This window comes from Hyla sarda, chromosome 13 (genome assembly GCF_029499605.1).
Source record: "Hyla sarda isolate aHylSar1 chromosome 13, aHylSar1.hap1, whole genome shotgun sequence".
NCBI lineage: Eukaryota > Metazoa > Chordata > Amphibia > Anura > Hylidae > Hyla > Hyla sarda.
The window spans coordinates 27,681,365-27,705,753 of record NC_079201.1 but is presented as its reverse complement, the minus strand read 5'-3'; the positions used below and the strand labels follow the sequence as shown (position 1 = coordinate 27,705,753).

At 42.0% G+C, this 24,389-nt stretch overlaps 1 protein-coding gene across 1 annotated transcript; it reads right to left on the bottom strand.

Annotated features, from left to right (window-relative positions):
- Positions 1–2,302: 2,302 nt before the first annotated feature.
- Positions 2,303–24,382, bottom strand: CENPX (centromere protein X). The gene is made up of 5 exons (XM_056549921.1): positions 24,273–24,382; positions 21,145–21,193; positions 20,973–21,026; positions 3,392–3,480; positions 2,303–2,835 (listed from the first exon to the last, which is right to left on the bottom strand). Exons 1-5 carry the CDS (start codon positions 24,306–24,308, stop codon positions 2,821–2,823), a joined length of 243 nt encoding a protein of 80 aa, XP_056405896.1. The 5' UTR covers positions 24,309–24,382; the 3' UTR covers positions 2,303–2,820.
- Positions 24,383–24,389: the final 7 nt, after the last annotated feature.

Below are 24,389 nucleotides of genomic sequence, written 5' to 3'. Positions count from 1 at the left end.
GTACACAGTGCCCCCATTCAAAAGAAAAAAAAAAAAGACACCTATACTCACCGTTTATTGAGGATCCGGCACAGATCCACAGTGCGGCCACTCATCTCCCCTTCTCTCCTCTGCACTTTAGCGCACAATGACGTCAGTCATCTGTACCGGAGCAGAGAGAATGAGACACTCTGCCTCTTGGGTCTGCCTGCAGGCGGCCACAAGAGTGATTGACAGGGTGAAGAGCCGGTTACTCTTCACTCTGTCAAACAGAGTGCCATAGTTTTCTTCATTACACCGGCAGCGGCCTGCTGTGGGGACGGCCCAGCCTACCGGCCCGATGGCCAGTCTGGCCCTGCGGTGAGCACTCCATTGATTTCTATGGGAGCTCCGAAGAGACCCTGGTCCAGCACTCTGGCATCATCGGCACTCCCATGGAAATGGAGTGCGTACTGTCTAGCGGTAGACGACACACGCTCCTCACTAAGCGAGATGGGGTCCTGTTCCTGTTAAGCACAGGGGGTCCCAGCTGGATAGGGGAAAAGTTCATTTTGGCTGCAGTGCCCCTTTAATATCTGCCGCAATCTGCTAAGGACATAAGCACTGACTCATTGACAGACGGGACTTCTATTGCGGACTCCACTGTAAGATTGAACATGGAATCCAATTACTTCCGACGTGTAAACTGAGCAGCAGAATCCTAATTAAATAAATGGTAAGCTTCTGCAAGGATATTCCACATTGAATTTCCATAGTGTGAACAAGCCCTAGCCTTCACTTCCCATGGGCACCAGTGAGCCTAGAACCCCATTATCAGTTGTCCTTTGGTAGGTAAGAACCACGAACACCGCACAAGATCTGCTGTTTTGGAGATGCCCTATCCTCTTGACATCACAGTTGGGACGCAATTACACTGACTCAGAAACTTAGGGCCCATGCACGCTACAAAATTTAAAGGGGTTCTTCACTGGAAATCTTATTTTTTAAACCACCTGGTGCCAGTTAAACAGATTTGTAAATTACTTCTAATTAAAACTCGTAATCCTTCCATTACTTATCAGCTGCTATATGCTCCACAGGAAGTTCTTTTCGTTTTGAATTTCTTTCAGTCTGACCACAGTGCTCTCTGCTGACACATCTGTCCATGTCAGGAACTGTCCAGAGCAGAATAGGTTTGCTTTGGGGATTTTCTCCTGCTCTGGACAGTTCCTGACATGGACAGAGGTGTCAGCAGAGAGCACTGTGGTCAGACAGAAAAGAAATTCCTGTGGAGCATACAGCAGCTAAGTACTGGAAGGATTAAGATTTTTTAATAGAAGTAATTTACAAATCTGTTTAACTTTCTGGCACCAGTTGATTAAAAAGGGGTACTTTAAAGGGGTACTCCGGTGAAAACCTTTTTTCTTTTAAATCAACTGGTGGCAGAAAGTTAAACATATTTGTAAATTACTTCTATTACAAAATCTTAATCCTTCCTGTACTACTTAGCTGCTGAATACTACAGAGGAAATTCTTTTCTTTTTGGAATGGTCTCTGATGACATCACGAGCACAGTTCTCTCTGCTGACGTTATTATAATAATAATAACAACGCTTAATTTATTGTTGCCTTAGTGGGATTTGAACCCAAGTCCCCAGCACTGCAAGGCAGCAGTGCTAACTACTGAGCCACCATGCTGCCCTTAGCATACATCTGCTATTCATGGTTGCTAAAATGGACAGAGATGTCAGCAGAGAGCACTGTGCTCGTGATGTCATCAGTGTTCCAAAAAGAAAGGAATTTCCTCTGTAGCATTCAGTAGCTAATAAGTACTGGAAGGATTAAGATTTTTTTAATAAAAGTAATTTACAAATATGTTTAACTTTCTGCCACCAGTTGATTTAAAAGAAAAAAAGGTTTTCACCGGAGTAACCCTTTAATGTTTTGTCAGACCAGAGGATACATGCTTACCAGATTATTGTCCCGATAAAGTTCCACATAGATGTATAACACGCAAAAATTATTTTTTATTTATAGTGGATTTTCACTTATGTTAAGTCAGTAGTGCCCACCTTACAGCACCGGTATTGTGGTAATAGGTAGAGCTCCTTCAGTAATACAATAGAATATCGCCATCTAATGGTGGGAATGTAGAATGCACATAACTATAGGAAAACATTGAGACTCCAAGTGTGTCAGTCCTTATGTCTGGCAGGTAAGGAGTTACCAGGACAAGCTCCAGCAGACTGGTGCTCAGAAGGTAGTCACAGGGGGTGACAACCACACTTCTCCGGGGATGTTGGTCTTGGCAGCAGCGGGGATGAGCTGAAGGAAGAGGCACAGACACAGTAATGGTGTGTTTATTAACTAGATCCAGGGTGGTGTTTGTGAGGAGCTGGGAAAACTTATGACAAGGTATTAGCTTTTGGCTGTCAGGTTTAATAGATACATTTCAAAGGTTTGCGGTTTCCAGAAAATTGGAACGACACTTGGTTAAGGGTTTTTCTTGAAAAGCTTTTTCACCTCTGCCCATGCCTTGTTCTTAAAGGGGTACTCCGCTGCTCAGCGTTTGGAGCAAGCAGTTATGAACGCTGGAGTTGGCAGCTTGTGACGCCATAGCCTCGCCCCCTCATGACATAATGCCCCGTCCCCTCAATGCAAGTTTATGGGAGGGGGCGTGGCTATGACGTCACGAGCTGCCAACTCCAGCGTTGAGCAGCAGAGTACCCCTTTAACTGAATATACACGTCTATGCCCTGTAGAAAATAGGATCGGGCTTGGTGGCTTCTTCAGTGGCATGTTGGACTGTAGAGAAATCTTGGATGGCCGCCCAGTACACAAGGATGGCACGGGGGGTCCAGGTTAGAAGTCCAGCAGCTAGAAGGAGGAAGAGGATACTGTAAGGATGCTGGGTACCAACCTTCCGAGGCGTTTTAAAGGGGTATTCCAGGAAAAAAAAACTTTTTATACTGGCTCCATAAAGTTAAACAGATTTGTAAATTACTTCTATTAAAACATTTTTATATTATATATATATATATATATATATATATATATATATATATATATATATATATATATATATATATATATATCTTAATCCTTCTAGTACTTACCAGCTGCTGAAGTAGAGTTGTTCTTTTTTTTTTCTCACAACAGTGCTCTCTGCTGACACCTCTGCTTGTCTCAGGAACTGTCCGAAGCATTAGAGGTTTGCTATGAGGATTTGCTTCTACTCTGGACAGTTCCTGAGACAGACAGAGGTGACAGCAGAGAGCACTGTGGTCAGACAGAAAAGAACAACTCAACTACTGGAAGGATTAATATTTTTTTAATAGAAGTTACTTACAAATCTGTTTAAATTTCTGGAGCCAGTAGATATTAAACAATTAAGGTTTTTCCTGGAATACCCTTTTAAAGGGGTGTGACTTACCAGCTGAGGCAGGATCTTCTCTACATGTTCTATGTTCACCACAGACACATCTTCAGACTGGGCCTGACGTGCTGCTCGGTGAGCCGTCTCTGGAAAACCAATGAGAACAGAGAACAGTCATTACAGAGGGTCCGGAGACAGAAATCTCCTATTTAATGTCCCCTATTTACAAAAGGAAAGATCTATAGGGAATGTAATGGGCTGGTTCACATTTTTTAGGCCTCAATAACTTAATCCTTCCAGTACTTATCAGCTTCTGTATGTTCAACAGGAAGTTCTTTTCCTTATGAATTTCCTTCCTGTCTGACCACAGTGCTCTCTGCAGACACCTCTGTTCATATCAGGAACTGTCCAGAACAGGAGAGGTTTTCTATGGGGATTTGCTTTTACTCTGGACAGTTCCTAAAATGAACAGAGGTGTCACCAGAGAGCACTGTGGTCAGACAGAAAGGAAATTAAAAAAAGAAAAGAACTTATACATCTCATACAGAAGCTAATAAGTACTGGAAGGATTAAGATTTTTAAATAGAAGCAATTTACAAATCTGTTTAACACCCTGGCACCAGTTGATAAAAGTGGAGTACCCCTTTAAGGATAAAGTAATACTGCAGTACATCACCAGTACATTCACTATGACAATGTTTCCCAACCAGGGTGCCTCCAGCTGTTGCAAAACTACAACTCCCAGCATGCCTGGACAGCCGAAGGCTGTCCAGGCATGCTGGGAGTTTTAGTTTTGCAACAGCTGGAGGCACCCTGGTTGGGAAACACTGCACTATATACACACATATGCGTAGGATATACCACTTTATGGCTTCGTATTCTATGTTACATAGTTAGCAAGGCTGAAAAAAAGACAATAGTCCTGAGGTTCCAACTATACACACACTTACTGGCCCTGATTTACTATTGTAAAGCCGACATGTTTGGTTGGGTTGTGCGCCAAAATTCTGTCTCATTGCGCCAGAAATGGAAAAAAATCAGACCAACTCTCCATTTACTGTGAAAACATGGAAAGGGGGTGTGGCCACAGGGTGAAAGGGATGGGGTCACAGAAAAAGGGTGTGTCTGTCTGGAAAGGGGGCGTGTCCCTGACATTTTCACAAAAAAACTACATATTTCCTAAGGTTTCCACAAAAAATGTGGTGGGTTTGAGCTGATGAAAACCCCACAGATCAGAGCATGTGGAAAAAAAGCAAAGTGTAGGGAAACCTTAGTAAATACCATGGAAAATAAATTGTATGCTGTGAAGATACGAGATGTGCAGCACATGAAACTATGGATACTGGAAGCCTGTGCTAGCATTTCTCCTGCGGTGTATATAGTAGTATATTGCAGTGTATACAGATACTGGCAGCCTGTGCTAGCATTTCTCCTGCGGTGTATATAGTAGTATATAGCAGTGTATACGGATACTGGAAGCCTGTGCTAGCATTTCTCCTGCGGTGTATATAGTAGTATATACGGATACTGGAAGCCTGTGCTAGCATTTCTCCTGCGGTGTATATAGTAGTATATAGCAGTGTATATGGATACTGGAAGCCTGTGCTAGCATTTCTCCTGCAGTGTATATAGCAGTGTATAGCAGTGTATACGGATACTGGAAGCCTGTGCTAGCATTTCTCCTGCGGTGTATATAGTAGTATATAGCAGTGTATACAGATACTGGCAGCCTGTGCTAGCATTTCTTCTGCGGTGTATATAGTAGTATATAGCAGTGTATACAGATACTGGAAGCCTGTGCTAGCATTTCTCCTGCGGTGTATATAGTAGTATATAGCAGTGTATATGGATACTGGAAGCCTGTGCTAGCATTTCTCCTGCGGTGTATGTAGTAGTATATAGCAGTGTATACGGATACTTGAAGCTTGTGCTAGCATTTCTCCTGCGGTGTTGCTATCAGTGTGTGAAGAGTGGGAGAAGAGGGCTGCATTGACAATCCAACACAATGGGCAGCACATTGAACACATTTTATAAGTGGTCAGAAAAGTGTTAATAATAAAGATAAAACCAAGCACATCATAGTTTTTCTTGTGAAATTCCCAATAAGTTTGATGTGTCACATGACCCTCTTCCAATTGAAAAAACTAAAGTTGGATTCAAAATGGCCGACTTCAAAATGGCTGCCATGGTCACCACCCATCTTGAAAAGTTTCCCCCCCTCACATATACTAATGTGCCACAAACAGGAAGTTAATATCACCAACCATTCCCATTTTATTAAGGTGTATCCATATAAATGGCCCAACCCGTACATCAGGGGACAGTACAGAGATCGCTCCCATGACCTATTTATACCGAGGACTGTATCTATAACAAGGGGGCATCCTCTACTTCTAGAGGAAAGAAGGTTTCTACACCAGCACAGATGGGGGTTCTTTACTGTAAAAGCAGTGAGACTGTGGAATTCTCTGCCTGAGGAGGTGATCTCTGTAAAACAGTCAGGAGGGGACTGGATGCATTTAGATAATAGTAATATTAGATAATTTAGTAATAATAGTAATGGTAATAATATTACAGGATATAGTCAGTATATTCTGGGGGGGGGGGGGGGTAATAATATTACAGGGTATGGCCAGTATATTCTGGAGAGTAATAATATTACAGGGTATAGTCAGTATATTCTGGAGGGTAATAAAATTACAGAGTATAGTCAGTATATTCTGGAGGGTAATAATATTACAGGGTATAGTCAGTATATTCTGGAGGGTAATAATATTACAGGATATAGTCAGTATATTCTGGTGGGTAATAATATTACAGGGTATAGTCAGTATATTCTGGAGGGTAATAATATTACAGGGTATAGTCAGTATATTCTGGAGGATAATAATATTACAGAGTATAGTCAGTATATTCTGGAGGGTAATAATATTACAGGATATAGTCAGTATATTCTGGTGGGTAATAATATTACAGGGTATAGTCAGTATATTCTAGAGGATAATAATATTACAGGGTATAGTCAGTATATTCTGGAGAGTAATAATATTACAGGGTATAGTCAGTATATTCTGGAGGGTAATACTACTACACGGTATAGTCAGTATATTCTGGAGGATAATAATGTTACAGGGTATAGTCAGTATATTCTGGAGGGTAATAATACTACAGGGTATAGTCAGTATATTCTGGAGGATAATAATATTACAGGGTATAGTCAGTATATTCTGGAGGGTAATAATATTACAGGATATAGTCAGTATATTCTGGTGGGTAATAATATTACAGGGTATAGTCAGTATATTCTGGAGGGTAATAATATTACAAGGTATAGTCAGTATATTCTAGAGGATAATAATATTACAGGGTATAGTCAGTAGAATCTGGAGGATAATAATATTACAGGGTATAGTCAGTATATTCTAGAGGATAATAATATTACAGGGTATAGTCAGTATATTCTGGAGGGTAATAATACTACAGGGTATAGTAATTATATTCTGGAGGATAATTATATTACAGGGTATAATCAGTATATTCTGGAGAGTAATAATATTACAGGGTATAGTCAGTATATTCTGGAGGGTAATAATATTACAGGATATAGTCAGTATATTCTGGTGGGTAATAATATTACAGGGTATAGTCAGTATATTCTGGAGGGTAATAATATTACAAGGTATAGTCAGTATATTCTGGAGGGTAATAATATTACAAGGTATAGTCAGTATATTCTGGAGGGTAATAATATTACAGGATATAGTCAGTATATTCTGGAGGGTAATAATATTACAAGGTATAGTCAGTATATTCTGGAGGGTAATAATATTACAAGGTATAGTCAGTATATTCTGGAGGGTAATAATATTACAGGATATAGTCAGTATATTCTGGAGGGTAATAATACTACAGGGTATAGTCAGTATATTCTGGAGGGTAATAATACTACAGGGTATAGTAATTATATTCTGGAGGATAATTATATTACAGGGTATAATCAGTATATTCTGGAGAGTAATAATATTACAGGGTATAGTCAGTATATTCTGGAGGGTAATAATATTACAGGATATAGTCAGTATATTCTGGAGGGTAATAATACTACAGGGTATAGTAATTATATTCTGGAGGATAATTATATTACAGGGTATAATCAGTATATTCTGGAGAGTAATAATATTACAGGGTATAGTCAGTATATTCTGGAGGGTAATAATATTACAGGATATAGTCAGTATATTCTGGAGGGTAATAATACTACAGGGTATAGTAATTATATTCTGGAGGATAATTATATTACAGGGTATAATCAGTATATTCTGGAGAGTAATAATATTACAGGGTATAGTCAGTATATTCTGGAGGGTAATAATATTACAGGATATAGTCAGTAGATTCTGGAGGGTAATAATATTACAGGGTATAGTCAGTATATTCTGGAGGGTAATAATATTACAGGGTATAGTCAGTATATTCTGGAGGGTAATAATATTACAAGGTATAGTCAGTATATTCTGGAGGGTAATAATACTACAGGGTATAGTCAGTATATTCTGGAGGGTAATAATATTACAGGATATAGTTAGTATATTCTAGAGGATAATAATATTACAGGGTATAGTCAGTATATTCTGGAGAGTAATAATACTACAGGGTATAGTAATTATATTCTGGAGGATAATTATATTACAGGGTATAATCAGTATATTCTGGAGAGTAATAATATTACAGGGTATAGTCAGTATATTCTGGAGGGGAATAATATTACAGGGTATAGTCAGTATATTCTGGAGGGTAATAATATTACAGGGTATAGTCAGTATATTCTGGAGGGTAATAATATTACAGGGTATAGTCAGTATACTCTGGGGGGGGGGGTAATAATATTACAGGGTATAGTCAGTATATTCTGGAGGGTAATAATATTACAGGGTATAGTCAGTATATTCTGGGGGGGGTAATAATATTACAGGGTATAGTCAGTATATTCTGGAGGGTAATAATATTACAGGGTATATTCAGTATATTCTGGAGGAAAATAATATTACAGTGTATAGTCAGTATATTCTGGAGAGTAATAATATTACAGGGTATAGTCAGTATATTCTGGAGGGTAATAATATTACAAGGTATAGTCAGTATATTCTAGAGGATAATAATATTACAGGGTATAGTCAGTATATTCTGGAGGGTAATAATATTACAGGATATAGTCAGTATATTCTGGAGGGTAATAATACTACAGGGTATAGTAATTATATTCTGGAGGATAATTATATTACAGGGTATAATCAGTATATTCTGGAGAGTAATAATATTACAGGGTATAGTCAGTATATTCTGGAGGGGAATAATATTACAGGGTATAGTCAGTATATTCTGGAGAGTAATAATATTACAGGGTATAGTCAGTATATTCTGGAGGGTAATAATATTACAGGGTATAGTCAGTATATTCTGGAGGGTAATAATATTACAGGGTATAGTCAGTATACTCTGGGGGGGGGGTAATAATATTACAGGGTATAGTCAGTATATTCTGGAGGGTAATAATATTACAGGGTATAGTCAGTATATTCTGGGGGGGGTAATAATATTACAGGGTATAGTCAGTATATTCTGGAGGGTAATAATATTACAGGGTATATTCAGTATATTCTGGAGGAAAATAATATTACAGTGTATAGTCAGTATATTCTGGAGAGTAATAATATTACAGGGTATAGTCAGTATATTCTGGAGAGTAATAATATTACAGAGTATAGTCAGTATATTCTGGAGGGTAATACTACTACACGGTATAGTCAGTATATTCTGGAGGGTAATACTACTACACGGTATAGTCAGTAGATTCTGGAGGATAATAATATTACAGGGTATAGTCAGTATATTCTGGAGAGTAATAATATTACAGGGTATAGTCAGTATATTCTGGAGGGTAATACTACTACACGGTATAGTCAGTATATTCTGGAGGATAATAATGTTACAGGGTATAGTCTGTATATTCTGGAGGGTAATAATACTACAGGGTATAGTCAGTATATTCTGGAGGATAATAATATTACAGGGTATAGTCAGTATATTCTAGAGGATAATAATATTACAGGGTATAGTCAGTATATTCTGGAGGGTAATAATATTACAGGATATAGTCAGTATATTCTGGTGGGTAATAATATTACAGGGTATAGTCAGTATATTCTGGAGGGTAATAATATTACAAGGTATAGTCAGTATATTCTAGAGGATAATAATATTACAGGGTATAGTCAGTAGATTCTGGAGGATAATAATATTACAGGGTATAGTCAGTATATTCTAGAGGATAATAATATTACAGGGTATAGTCAGTATATTCTGGAGGGTAATAATATTACAGGATATAGTCAGTATATTCTGGAGGGTAATAATACTACAGGGTATAGTAATTATATTCTGGAGGATAATTATATTACAGGGTATAGTCAGTAGATTCTGGAGAGTAATAATATTACAGAGTATAGTCAGTATATTCTGGAGGATAATAGTATTACAGGGTATTGTCAGTATATTCTGGAGGATAATAATATTACAGGGTATAGTCAGTATATTCTGGAGAGTAATAATATTACAGGGTATAGTCAGTATATTCTGGAGGATAATAGTATTACAGGGTATTGTCAGTATATTCTGGAGGATAATAATATTACAGGGTATAGTCAGTATATTCTGGAGGATAATAATATTACAGGGTATAGTCAGTATATTCTGGAGAGTAATAATATTACAGGGTATAGTCAGTATATTCTGGAGAGTAATAATATTACAGGGTATAGTCAGTATATTCTGGAGGGTAATAATATTACAGGGTATAGTCAGTATATTCTGTAGAGTAATAATATTACAGGGTATAGTCAGTATATTCTGGAGGGTAATAATATTACAGGGTATAGTCAGTATATTCTGGAGGGTAATAATATTACAGGATATAGTCAGTATATTCTAGAGGATAATAATATTACAGGGTATAGTCAGTATATTCTGGAGAGTAATAATATTACAGGGTATAGTCAGTGGATTCTGGAGGGTAATAATATTACAGGGTATAGTCAGTATATTCTGGAGGGTAATAATATTACAGGGTATAGTCAGTATATTCTGGAGGGTAATAATATTACAGGATATAGTCAGTATATTCTAGAGGATAATAATATTACAGGGTATAATCAGTATATTCTGGAGAGTAATAATATTACAGGGTATAGTCAGTGGATTCTGGAGAGTAATAATATTACACGGTATAGTCAGTAGATTCTGGAGGATAATAATGTTACAGGGTATAGTCAGTATATTCTGGAGGATAATAATATTACAAGGTATAGTCAGTATATTCTGGAGGGTAATAATATTACAGGATATAGTCAGTATATTCTGGAGGATAATAATATTACAGGATATAGTCAGTAGATTCTGGAGGTTGGAAGCTGAACCAGGGATTTATTTTGACATCAGGAAGGGATCTTTTTTTTGGCTTCTTCCTCATTGGGTTTGATATCACCTTCTTCTGGATCAGCACTGCAGGGTCATAGGCTAAACAGGGATGATATAATAATAATAACAACATATTCTGCAGCACTGTATGGAGATAGTCACATGGGTCACTGTCCCCAATGTTGCTCACAATCTAAATTCCAAATTGACCTTTCCGTATATATATATATATATATATATATATATATATATATATATATATATGTATATATTAGTATTTTGGAGAACGTCTTTATTCAGCCGTATAAACAAGAGGGGGATCTACCATTTCTTTTGAGTGGCTTTACGCCGTGCCACATTTTTTCGGTTGCACCTCTCGACACCTCATTCCCTTATTTTCTGCACCTTGTTTTCTTATTTTTGCACGACCAGTTTTGGCACATGATCTGACAGGAGTAAAGCGCATGCCAAATTTATTCACTGCGACTTTACTAAGTTCGATCGGAGGCATAGAAATGCAAGAGGCAAAAGAGTGCGCCAAATTCATCATACAGCGCGCAAAAAAATTGGTGTATTTGATATTGGAATATTTTGTAGAAAAAGTGTAAATCGGAAAAAGTGGAATAAAAATAAATAAATAAATAAAAAGAGCAAATGATGAATTTCTCTCTAGATTACTTTGCCTTTAATGGTGACATACTGCCCCCTGCTGGAAGGTGCATAATGGAATTGCAGCATTCACAATTCACATTGGGGTAATTTACTTAGAGTGTTATGTAGTTTTCTTTGTGGGTTTTGATTTCTGACAGGTATTTTCCCAAGGGACTTATTAAAGAGGTATTCCAGGCCAAAACTTTTTTTTTATATATATCAACTGGCTCCGGAAAGTTAAACAGATTTGTAAATTACTTCTATTAAAAAATGTTAATCCTTCCAATAGTTATTAGCTTCTGAAGTTTAGTTGCTGTTTTCTGTCTAACTGCTCTCTGGTGACTCACGTCCCGGGAGCTGTCCAGCTCCTATGGGGATATTCTCCCATCATGCACAGCTCCCGGGACGTGACATCATCATTGAGCAGTTAGACAGAAAACTTCAGAAGCTAATAACTATTGGAAGGATTAAGATTTTTTAATAGAAGTAATTTACAAATCTGTTTAACTTTCCGGAGCCAGTTGATATTATATATATATATATATATATATATATATATATATATAAAAAAAGGTTTTGCCTGGAATACCCCTTTAAGTTTTCCATGCCCCCTTTTCAGGTTTTCTTGAAAAATGGAGGGTTTTCGTTTTTTGGGGTTGCAAATTGTATCGTATGGAACGTGCGACACAATTTGGGCGCAAAACCCGACAAAAGTCGGGATCACGTTAGTAAATAAACCCCAATGTGTGTGTCTGCCATGATCACTCAGCTAATACCATATGGCAGTGTTTCCCAACCAGGGTGCCTCCAGCTGTTGCAAAACTACAACTCCCAGCATGCCCGGACAGCCGTACTTTGCTACAGCGTTATTGCGATATATGCTTCAAACCTGTCAACAGATAAAAGGACTATTATCTCTAAATTATCAAACCAAGACATAAGTGTATAGGCCAGTGTTTCCTAACCAGGGGGCCTCCAGCTGTTGCAAAACTACAACTCCCAGCATGCCCGGACAGCCTTCGGCTGTCCGGGCATGCTGGGAGTTGTAGTTTTGCAGCAGCTGGAGGCACCCTGGTTAGGAAACACTGCCATATGGTTATAAAAGATTAGTGATGGTCACGGTGACAGTCTTAAAAGGGTACTCCGATGGAAAACTTTTTTTATTTTTTTTTTTTATCAACTGGTGCCAGAAAGTCAAACAGATTTGTAAATTAGTAGTAAATGAAGAACAAAGGTGTCCTGCACTCACCGCCTCAGTCCAGGTAATCCTGCTCCCATCTTGGGTCACGACTCGAACACGGAGGACATGGATAGTGGAGCGCTCAGAGGCGACTGCCGGCGGTTTCACGCATAGGAATGCGCTTCATCCGGCCTCGTTAACGTCATCGCGCTGTGCGAATTATAAAGGTGCAGCTGGTGAGTCACATGATTCCAGGTGAACTCTCACCCCGTGTTGTATTAAGAAATACACGGAACAAAAACCACATAAGGAAGCAAAAAGCAAGTTAGGTAAGTACATCAATACTAATAGACCTAGAAATGCCCTGAACAAAGAGAAATTTATAAAAAAAGGGGAAAAATCTAGTTTATCATTTAACCCTAACGGCCCCTGCGCGTCAAGGCGCAATATCCATCGCGCCTCAGCACGCAGGAGCAGACGACGTCTATCTCCTCCAGAAGGGTGACAAGGGATTGTTTCAAGACCTCCAAATTTTAGAGAGGTACAATTTCCACCATGTATGGATTGCATATGCTGAACAAATCTTGGGGATCCGCCTCCTTTTCGAACTGAGTACATATGCTCTCGTACTCGGGCCCGGAGCTGTCTCTCGGTTTTTCCAATATAAAAGAAGGTGTTTTATTTCAAAAACATAACTCCCTAATTTAATAGAAATCGCATTAATGTTGTGAGGGCATTGAGGACAGAAACCGCACTTCTTATTCCCTTTCGGGGCTATACCAGACAACCAAGTCTCCTTGGGATGTGCTTCTCTATTAAACTTCTGACCCTTCAATAAATCAGCGATCGTCTTGTTTTTTCTGAAGGTAACTATGGGTCTATTCTGGGCTGTATTCACAATATCTGGATCTGCCATGAGTAGATGCCAGTTCTTGGTGATGGCAGATTTAATGACATGATTCAAAGGGCTGTTTTTAAAAGCAAACATGAATCTTGAATTCTGTTCAGTAGTAGACTGAAAATCTTTTTTCTTATTTTTTGAATGTATAAGTAAATCCTCTCTGTTTTTAGTTGCAGCTCTCCTGTAAGCTCGTGCCAATACTTCATTAGGATACTGACGCTGTCTAAAGCGTGTAAGTAAGTGTCCTGCTTGTTCCTCATAATCAGACTGCTTGCTATTATTTCTTTTTAGACGTAGAAGCTGGCTATACGGAATAGAATTTTTAGTTTCAATAGGGTGGGAGCTCTTATAGTGCAAAAGAGTATTTCTTGCCACTTCTTTCCTATAGCCTCGTGCCAGAAGCTGGTTATTCTCGACGTATAATTTAAGATCCAGAAATTCGAGACTATCTCCCCCAAAGACACTCGTAAACACCATGTTCATGGCATTGACATTAAGATAGGCTACAAAATCCTCGAACACACTGGGGGGCCCATCCCACACCACCAGAATATCATCCATATACCTCCAAAATGCCCGAATGTGACTAGAAAATAGATTGGAGGTACTGAAGACGTATTCCTGTTCAAACGCGGCTAAGAACAGATTCGCGTATGAACAGGAGGTGGGACTCCCCATTGCGGTTCCGACTTTCTGTCGGAACCATTGATTGTCGAGTTGAAAAGTATTGTTGTTAAGAATGAACATGAGGGCATCACAGATAAATTGTACAAAACCAAGTGACTTGTCAGTCCTACTCAGGATGTTTTGGATGGCCTGCACACCCGCATTATGGGGAATGCGGGTGTACAACGCCTCAACATCTATAGATGCCAGAGAGAAAGAGGGTTCCCAATGAAAGTCGTGGATGAACCTTAGTACATCTCCTGTATCTTTAAGATACGTTGGAATGGAGGTAAGGAGGGGTCTAAGGGCCCAATCTACATATTTAGATAAGTACTCGGTCACCGAACCCACCCCCGCTACAATAGGTCGCCCAGGGGGGTGGGTGCGGGACTTATGAACTTTGGGCAACAAATACCACTTGGGGTCACTGGGGGCCACAGGTATAAGACGTTCTGCTAATTTTAAATCCAACACTCCAACCTCTACATAGTGGCGGAGGAACGATCTCAACTTCTCTTTAATACGGCCCGTAGGATTCTCTGACAACTTTTCATAGGTATCTACCATCGATAATTGACGCTGAGCCTCTTGGTTATAGTCAGCTCTAGACCAAACAACAATACTTCCTCCCTTATCTGCTCTTGAGGTGACAAGATCCTCTCTCTTAACTAACCAACTCAGACCTTCAAATTCATCGTTAGATAAATTACTCAGTGGATGGGGGTAAATGAGTGCCTTCATGTCATTTTTTACTGCCTTCATGAACAAATCAATAGGACCACCCGGTGCTAAGGGGGGGTTGAATGTGGAGGGGACCCCCCCAAAAAAAGGGGGGGAGTCTCCTCCACACTGAACCCGAGTGGTATCATCTGACGCTAAGTCAGCTAACATGTTCGTAAACTCCATGTCATTAGCATCAAAACCTTTAACAGGAATAAAGCCTAAAGGGCCTATATGGCAAGGTGTATTGCAATCAATTAATACAGGAGGTTTTTTTATGGAGCTGGAAAAAAACTTATTGAGGTTAATTTTACGAACAGCCCTAAACAAATCAACTTCAAAGGAAACAAAATCAAAACCTTCAACCAATCCAAAATTGAGACCTTTAGACAAAGCAGTCAGAGTACTCTGGGGGAGGACAACATCTGTCAGGTTCTCCACCAGAGTCTCACCTGCTAATCTCTCCAAGTGACCTCTTTGCGTTTCTGTGCCCACTTTCCTCTGAGCGTGCCTCTTTCTGCCCCCCCTTCTGGTCTTCTTTCTAAAGGGGGTTGCTGAGTAGAGGAGTTTCCCTGACTAGAATCTCTATTACCCTCATCTGAGGCGCTTGTGTCTGATTCAGTGGTCCAGAAGTCTTGACTTCTGCGACCCTTGAAGTTTCTTCTTCTAAATCTTCTACCTGCATTTCGTCTACCATTTTTGTTATTGTTGGTACTCCAAGAAAATACATTGTCGTTATCATAATCGCGCTTATCGCGCACAAATTTGTCGCGTTTTACTTCTTTTATCTCAATCTGGAGGAGGGCAATCTTTTTCTCAAGATTTTTAAAAAAAGTGGTTGCTTGTATTTCAGATACTCGTTTGCGAAATTCGCTTTTAGACTTTTCCAAATCTTCAGTAATTTTAACATAGTCTCTCTGATGTTGTTCCAGGACTATTTCTACCAATTTCAAAGCATGTTGCATATGTGCAGATTTCCAAGCATGCATGAACTCATTACTTTCCAAAAATTGGGATGGGAATTCCTTAAACCCCTAGGAGCTCTACCTGAGTCAACATAAGCCTGCAAAGAATTAATAGACCAAAAAGATCTTGCTTCCTTTTCAGTGAGTGAAACAATTCTGTGCTCAAGTGCTCGTGTGCTAATAAGCTGCAATTCATCCTGCAAATTGCAGGATGAAAAAAACGCTCCAGCGTCCTCCAACTGATAGCGTCCTCAGACCGAGAGACAGCTCCGGGCCCGAGTACGAGAGCATATGTACTCAGTTCGAAAAGGAGGCGGATCCCCAAGATTTGTTCAGCATATGCAATCCATACATGGTGGAAATTGCACCACGTTAAAATTTGGAGGTCTTGAAACAATCCCTTGTCACCCTTCTGGAGGAGATAGACGCCGTCTGCTCCTGCGTGCTGAGGCGCGATGGATATTGCGCCTTGACGCGCAGGGGCCGTTAGGGTTAAATGATAAACTAGATTTTTCCCCTTTTTTATAAATTTCTCTTTGTTCAGGGCATTTCTAGGTCTATTAGTATTGATGTACTTACCTAACTTGCTTTTTGCTTCCTTATGTGGTTTTTGTTCCGTGTATTTCTTAATACAACACGGGGTGAGAGTTCACCTGGAATCATGTGACTCACCAGCTGCACCTTTATAATTCGCACAGCGCGATGACGTTAACGAGGCCGGATGAAGCGCATTCCTATGCGTGAAACCGCCGGCAGTCGCCTCTGAGCGCTCCACTATCCATGTCCTCCGTGTTCGAGTCGTGACCCGAGATGGGAGCAGGATTACCTGGACTGAGTCGGTGAGTGCAGGACACCTTTGTTCTTTATTTACTACTATTTGGTGACTACGGTCTTTATTGTCCTAGCACCTCCGTTGCCAGGGTGGATTTCCAGACTAGCGGGACGCCGTCTCCATCTCGTGGTCTTAGGAGGCCTAAGGTATCGGTGCCACTGTTGTTTCTTGTTTACTTTTAGATTTGTAAATTACTTCTATTAAAAAGATCTTAATCTTTCCAGTACTTATTAGCGGCTGAATACTACAGAAGAAAATTATTTTCTTTTTGGCACACAGAGCTCTCTGCTGACATCATGACCACAGTGCTCTCTGCTTGCATCTCTGTCCAGTTTAAGAACTGTCCAGAGTAGGAGAAAATCTCCTTAGCAAACATATCCTGCTCTGGACGGTTCCTAAAATGGACAGAGATGGCAGCAGAGAGCACTGTGCTCGTGATGTCAGCCGAGAGCTCTGTGTTCCAAAAAGAAAATAATTTCTTCTGTAGTATTCAGCAGCTAATAAGTACTGGAAGGATTAAGATTTTTTAATAGAAGTAATTTACAAATCTTTTTAACTTTCTGGCACCAGTTGATTTAAAATAAAGTTTTTCACCGGAGTACCCCTTTAACCCCTTCCCGACCTATGACATACCTGTACGTCATGGGTGGCAAGGTGTTCCCGACCCATGACATACAGGTACGTCATGAACATTTTTGCAGCTACTCGCGGCATCCCGCAGCGCCCGGTAAGATGGTGGCTATCACTGATAGCCAGCCATCTTACCATGCGACCACGGGGGGGTTTCATCCCCCCCCCCAGCGATCGCTGCTATCAGCTGGTCAAATCTGACTAGCTGATAGCAGCGCGGTGTGTGAGTCCCGATCACGGGGATCGGGACACACACCGCTCTGCTAAGTGTCCCTGACCCTTCCCCCGGCGTCACTTACCCGGCCATGCGGTGTCCCGAGCGGTCCCGGCGCGAGCGACGTCCTCCAGGCGGTCCCAGCGGCGCTGCGTCCCGGAGGTGAGTTTCCAGCAGCAGTGCGGCATCTTCATTGGCAGCAGTGAGATCGCCGTAAAGCGATCTCACTGCTGCCTCTGGGAGTTTCAAAACGGCAACTCCCAGCATGCCCAGACAGCCTTTGGCTTTCTGGGCATGCTGGGAGTTGTAGTTTTGCAACATCTGGAGGTCCACAGTTTGGAGACCACTGTATAATGGTCTCCAATCTGTGCTCTTCCAGATGTTGCAAAACTACAACTCCCAGCATGCTCAGTCTGTCCAGGCATGCTGGAAGTTGTAGTTCTCTAACATCTGGAACAGCACAGATTGGAGACCATTATACAGTGGTCTCCAAACTGTGGACCTCCAGATGTTGCAAAACTACAACTCCCAGCATGCCCAGACTGCCCAAGCATGCTGGAAGTTGTAGTTCGGCAACATCTGATCCTTCAGATATTGCCGAACTACAACTTCCAGCATGCCTGGGTAGTCTGGGCATGCTGGGAGTTGTAGTTTTGCAACAACTGGAGGCACACTAGTTGGGAAACATTGTCCGTTTCCTACCTCAGTGCCTCCAGCTGTTGCAATTGTTGCAAAACTATAACTCCCAGCATGCACTGACAGACCATGCATGTTGGGAGTTGTAGTTTTGCAACAGCTGGAGGCACACTGGTTTGGAAACACTAAGTTTGGTTGCAAAACACTTGAAAGTTTATTACTTAACTTAGTGTTTCCAACCAGTGTGCCTCCAGCTGTTGCAAAACTACAACTCCCAGCATGCACGGACAGCCAAAGGGCATGCTCGGAGTTTGCAACAGCTGGATGTTTGCCCCCTCCCCCCAATGTGAATGTACAGGGTACACTCACATGGGCGGAGGTTTACAGTGAGTGCTGCAAGTTTGAGATGGCGCAAATTTTGCGCTGCAGCTCAAACTCCCAGCGGCAAACTTGCTGTGAACCTCTGCCCATGTGACTGTACCCTAAAAACACTACACTACACTAACACTAACCTAAAATAAAAAGTAAAAAACACTACATATACACATACCCCTACACAGCCCCCCCCTCCCCAAATAAATGAAAAACGTCTGGTACGCTACTGTTTCCAAAACGGAGCCTCCAGCTGTTGCAAAATAATAACTCCCAGTATTGCCGGACAGCCATTGACTGTCCAGGCATGCTGGGAGTTTTGCAACAGCTGGAGGCACCCTGTTTGGGAATCATTGGCATAGAATACCCCTATGTCCACCCCTATGCAAATCCCTAATTCAGGCCTCAAATGCGCATGGCGCTCTCTCACTTTGGAGCCCTGTCGTATTTCAGGGCAACAGTTTTGGGACACATACGGGGTATCGCCGTACTCTGGAGAAATTGCCTAACAAATTTTGGGGGGCTTTTTCTTCTTTAACCCCTTATGAAAAGGTGAAGTTTGGGTCTACACCAGCATGTTAAAATTATTTTTTTACACTGACATGCTGGTGTTGCCCTTTACTTTTCATTTTCACAAGAGGTAAAAGGGGAAAAAATACCCTGTAAATTTGTAATGCAATTTCTCCCGAGTACGGAGATACCCCATATGTGGGCGCAAAGTCCTCTGGGGGCGCACAACAAGGCCCAGAAGGGAGAGTGCACCATGTACATTTGAGGCGATTTGCACAGGGGTGGCTGATTGTTACAGCGGTTCTGACATAAACGCAAAACAATAAATATCCATATGTGACCCCATTTTGGAAACTACACCCCTCAGGGAATTTAATTATGAAAAATAACATTTTTGATTTGCACAGTCCACTGTTTCAAATATCTGTCAAACGCCAGTGGGGTGTAAATGCTCAATGCACCTCTTATTAAATTCCATGAGGGGTGTAGTTTCCAAAATGGGGTAACATGTGGGGGGGTCCACTGTTCTGGCACCATAGGGGCTTCCTAAATGGGACATGCCCCCAAAAACCCTTTCAGAAAAACTCACTCTCCAAAATCCCATTGTCGCTCCTTCCCTTCTGAGCCCTCTACTGCGCCCGCCGAACACTTTACATACGCATATGAGGTATTTCCTTACTCGAGAGAAATTGGGTTACAAATTTTAGGGGGATTTCTCTCCTTTTACCCCTTGTAAAAATTCAAAAATTGGGTCTTCAAGAACATGAGAGTGTAAAAAATGAAGATTTAGAATTTTCTCCTTCACTTTGCTGCTATTCCTGTGAAACACCTAAAGGGTTAAAACACTTACTGAATGTCATTTTGTATACTTTGGGGGGTGCAGTTTTTATAATGGGGTCATTTATGGGGTATTTCTAATATGAAGACCCTTAAAATCCACTTCCAACCTGAACTGGTCCCTGAAAAATTACAATTTTGAAAATCTTGAGAAAAATTGGAAAATTGCTGCGGAACTTTGAAGCCCTCTGGTGTCTTCCAAAAGTAAAAACTTGTCAATTTTTTAATGCAAACACAAAGTAGACATATTGTATATGTGAATCAATATGTAATTTATTTGGAATATCCATTTTCCTTTCAAGCAGAGACTTTCAAAGTTAGAAAAATGCTACATTTTCAAAATTTTCATGAAATTTTTAGATTTTTTTTCCAAGAAAGGATACAAATATCAGTGAGATTTTACCAATAACATAAAGTAGAATATGTCACCAAAAAACAATCTCGGAATCAGAATGAAAGGTAAAAGCATCCCAGAGTTATTAATGTTTAAAGTGACAGTGGTTATTTTCAAAAAATGCCCAGGTCCTGAAGGTGAAAATGGGCTGGGTCATGAAGGGGGTTAAAGGGGTATTCAGGTGAAATTATTTTTTTTTAAATCAACTGGTGACAGAAAGTTAAACAGATTTGTAAATTAGTTCTATTAAAAAAATCTTAACCCTTCCAGTACTTTTTAGCGGCTATATACTACAGAGGAAATGCTTACTTTTTTGTCTTGTCCACAGTGCTCTCTGCTGACACCTCTGTCCATGTCAGGAACTGTCCAGAGCAGCATAGGTTTGCAATGGGTATCTTCTCCTTCTCTGGACAGTTCCTGATACGGGCATCAGGTGTCAGCAGAGAGGCACTGTGGACAAGACAAAAAAGAAATTCATACAGAAAAAAATTTCCTCTGTAGTATACAGCTACTAAAAAGTACTGGAAGGGTAAAGATTATTTAATAGAAGTAATTTACATATCTGTTTAACTTTCTGGCACCAGTTTATGAAAAAAAAAAAATATATAAAAAAAAAAGCTCCCCTCCAGCCTCACGAGTAGTCGCCATTGTACTCACCATGGACAAACACTTTGAGCAGCTCCATTAGAAGCAGTAAGGCATCACCCCTGACTGAAATACAAGAAGAGACAACATGTTACATAAAGTGCAGTATCATCCTATACAGCCACGTAAGTCTACAATAAAGGGGGTATATGCTCCCCCATTAGATGTAGTGCAGGGGCCTCACCTCTAGTCTTCTCTTCCAGATGCATACGCAGCAGTTTGGAGACCAGGTCCTATAAGACAAGAAGCTCCCGTGAATAAACCAGCAATATCATGCACTTTATATAATATAATATATATATATATATATATATATATATATATATATATATATATATACACACACACACACACACACACACACACTACATATATATATATACACACACACACATATACACATAAACACATACATACACACACACACACACACACCAGGTACATGTGCCAGAACTGTTTAAATGGCCTTTAAACAGTTAAAAGATGGACACTGTAATGATATCCTATGTACGTCATTACCAGCAGGTATCAGCTGCAGATAGCAGCCGGTACCCACCAGGTATGACACAGGCTCTCTCTTCCTGTACCAGTTCTCTGGACTCTCGCCCTTCACACATGACCTAGTGCCCTTTGGCTGAATCCGATGACACAAGAGAAAATCCTCCATGTTTAGTGGGGCACGAGTACCCGCTGTCATCCTGCCTGTCGAGCGTGCTGCCCGCCTTTAAATATTTATGAATTTCATTGCAGGCGCACACAGGTCACAAGTCTGACAAAATAACAGGCGCAAGAATCTCAGTCACCATGGTAACCTGGCACCTAGAATTTGTCTAGCTCTGTTCTATTACTCCTCCTGGAAATGATCTAATGAATAACTGTGTCCGACATGTAGGGACATATCTTCTTGGGGCAGGGAACTGTGGCCGTCACTGTTATGGGGGGCAGGGATCTGTGGCCGTCACTGTTATGGGGGGGGGGCAGGGATCTGTGGCCGTCACTGTTATGGGGGGCAGGGATCTGTGGCAGTCACTGTTATGGGGGGGGGGGGGCAGGGATCTGTGGCCGTCACTGTTATGGGGGGGGGGGCAGGGATCTGTGGCCGTCACTGTTATGGGGGGGGGGGCAGGGATCTGTGGCCGTCACTGTTATGGGGGGGGCAGGGATCTTTGGCTGTTACTTATGTAGGAGGGATCTGTGGCCGTCACTGTTATGGGGGGCAGGGATCTGTGGCCGTCACTGTTATGGGGGGGGGGCAGGGATCTGTGGCCGTCCCTGTTATGGGGGGGGGGCAGGGATCTGTGGCCGTCCCTGTTATGGGGGGGGCAGGGATCTGTGGCCGTCCCTGTTATGGGGGGGGGGGGGCAGGGATCTGTGGCCGTCCCTGTTATGGGGGAGGGGCAGGGATCTGTGGCCATCCCTGTTATGGGGGGGGGGGCAGGGATCTGTGGCCCTCACTGTTATGGGGGGGGGGGGGGCAGGGATCTGTGGGCCTCACTGTTATGGGGGGGGCAGGGATCTGTGGCCCTCACTGTTATGGGGGGGGGGCAGGGATCTGTGGCCGTCACTGTTATGGGGGGGGGCAGGGATCTGTGGCTGTCACTGTTATGGGAGGCAGGGATCTGTGGCTGTCACTGTTATGGGGGGCAGGGATCTGTGGCCGTCACTGTTATGGGGGGGCAGGGATCTGTGGCCGTCACTGTTATGGGGGGGGGGCAGGGATCTGTGGCTGTCACTGTTATGGGGGGCAGGGATCTGTGGCTGTCACTGTTATGGGGGGCAGGGATCTGTGGCTGTCACTGTTATGGGGGGCAGGGATCTGTGGCTGTTACTTTATGTGGGAGGGATCTGTGGCCGTCACTGTTGTGGGGAGGGATCTGTAGCTGTTACTTATGTAGGAGGGATCTGTGGCTGTCACTGTTAGGGGGGGCAGGGATCTGTGGCTGTCACTATTATGGGGAAGGATCTGTGGCTGTCACTGTTATGGGGAAGGATCTGTGGCTGTCACTATTATGGGGGAGGAATCTGTGGCTGTCACTATTATGGGGGAGGAATCTGTGGCTGTCACTATTATGGGGGAGGGATCTGTGGCTGTCACTATTATGGGGGAGGGATCTGTGGCTGTCACTATTATGGGGGAGGGATCTGTGGCTGTCACTATTATGGGGGAGGGATCTGTGGCTGTCACTATTATGGGGAAGGATCTGTGGCTGTCACTATTATGGGGAAGGATATGTGGCTGACACTATTATGGGGAAGGATATGTGGCTGACACTATTATGGGGAAGGATATGTGGCTGACACTATTATGGGGGAAGGATTTGTGGCTGTCACTATTATGGGGGAAGGATATGTGGCTTTCACTATTATGGGGGGAGGATTTGTGGCTGTCACTATTATGGGGGGAGGATTTGTGGCTGTCACTGTTATGGGGAAGGATTTGTGGCTGTCACTATTATGGGGGGAGGATTTGTGGCTGTCACTGTTATGGGGAAGGATTTGTGTCTGTCACTATTATGGGGGGAGGATTTGTGGCTGTCACTGTTATGGGGAAGGATTTGTGGCTGTCACTGTTATGGGGGAGGATCTGTGGCTGTCACTATTATGGGGGGAGGATTTGTGGCTGTCACTGTTATGGGGAAGGATTTGTGTCTGTCACTGTTATGGGGGAGGATCTGTGGCTGTCACTATTATGGGGAAGGATATGTGGCTGACACTATTATGGGGAAGGATATGTGGCTGACACTATTATGGGGAAGGATATGTGGCTGACACTATTATGGGGGAAGGATTTGTGGCTGTCACTATTATGGGGGAAGGATATGTGGCTTTCACTATTATGGGGGGAGGATTTGTGGCTGTCACTATTATGGGGGGAGGATTTGTGGCTGTCACTGTTATGGGGAAGGATTTGTGGCTGTCACTATTATGGGGGGAGGATTTGTGGCTGTCACTGTTATGGGGAAGGATTTGTGTCTGTCACTATTATGGGGGGAGGATTTGTGGCTGTCACTGTTATGGGGAAGGATTTGTGGCTGTCACTGTTATGGGGGAGGATCTGTGGCTGTCACTGTTATGGGGGAGGATCTGTGGCTGTCACTATTATGGGGGGAGGATTTGTGGCTGTCACTGTTATGGGGAAGGATTTGTGTCTGTCACTATTATGGGGGGAGGATTTGTGGCTGTCACTATTATGGGGGGAGGATTTGTGGCTGTCACTGTTATGGGGGAGGATCTGTGGCTGTCACTATTATGGGGGGGTCGTGGCTATCGCTGTCCCACACCCCTTAGGGCCACACACAGCTGGGCACTCACCTTTTTGAACTCCACCGACTCCTCTTCCCGCTCCATCCTTCCTATCTGCCGCTCCGCTCCGCTCCTCCTCTCCTCCCGCCCCTACTCAAGGTAAGGCACCATACTGGCCTCTGATTG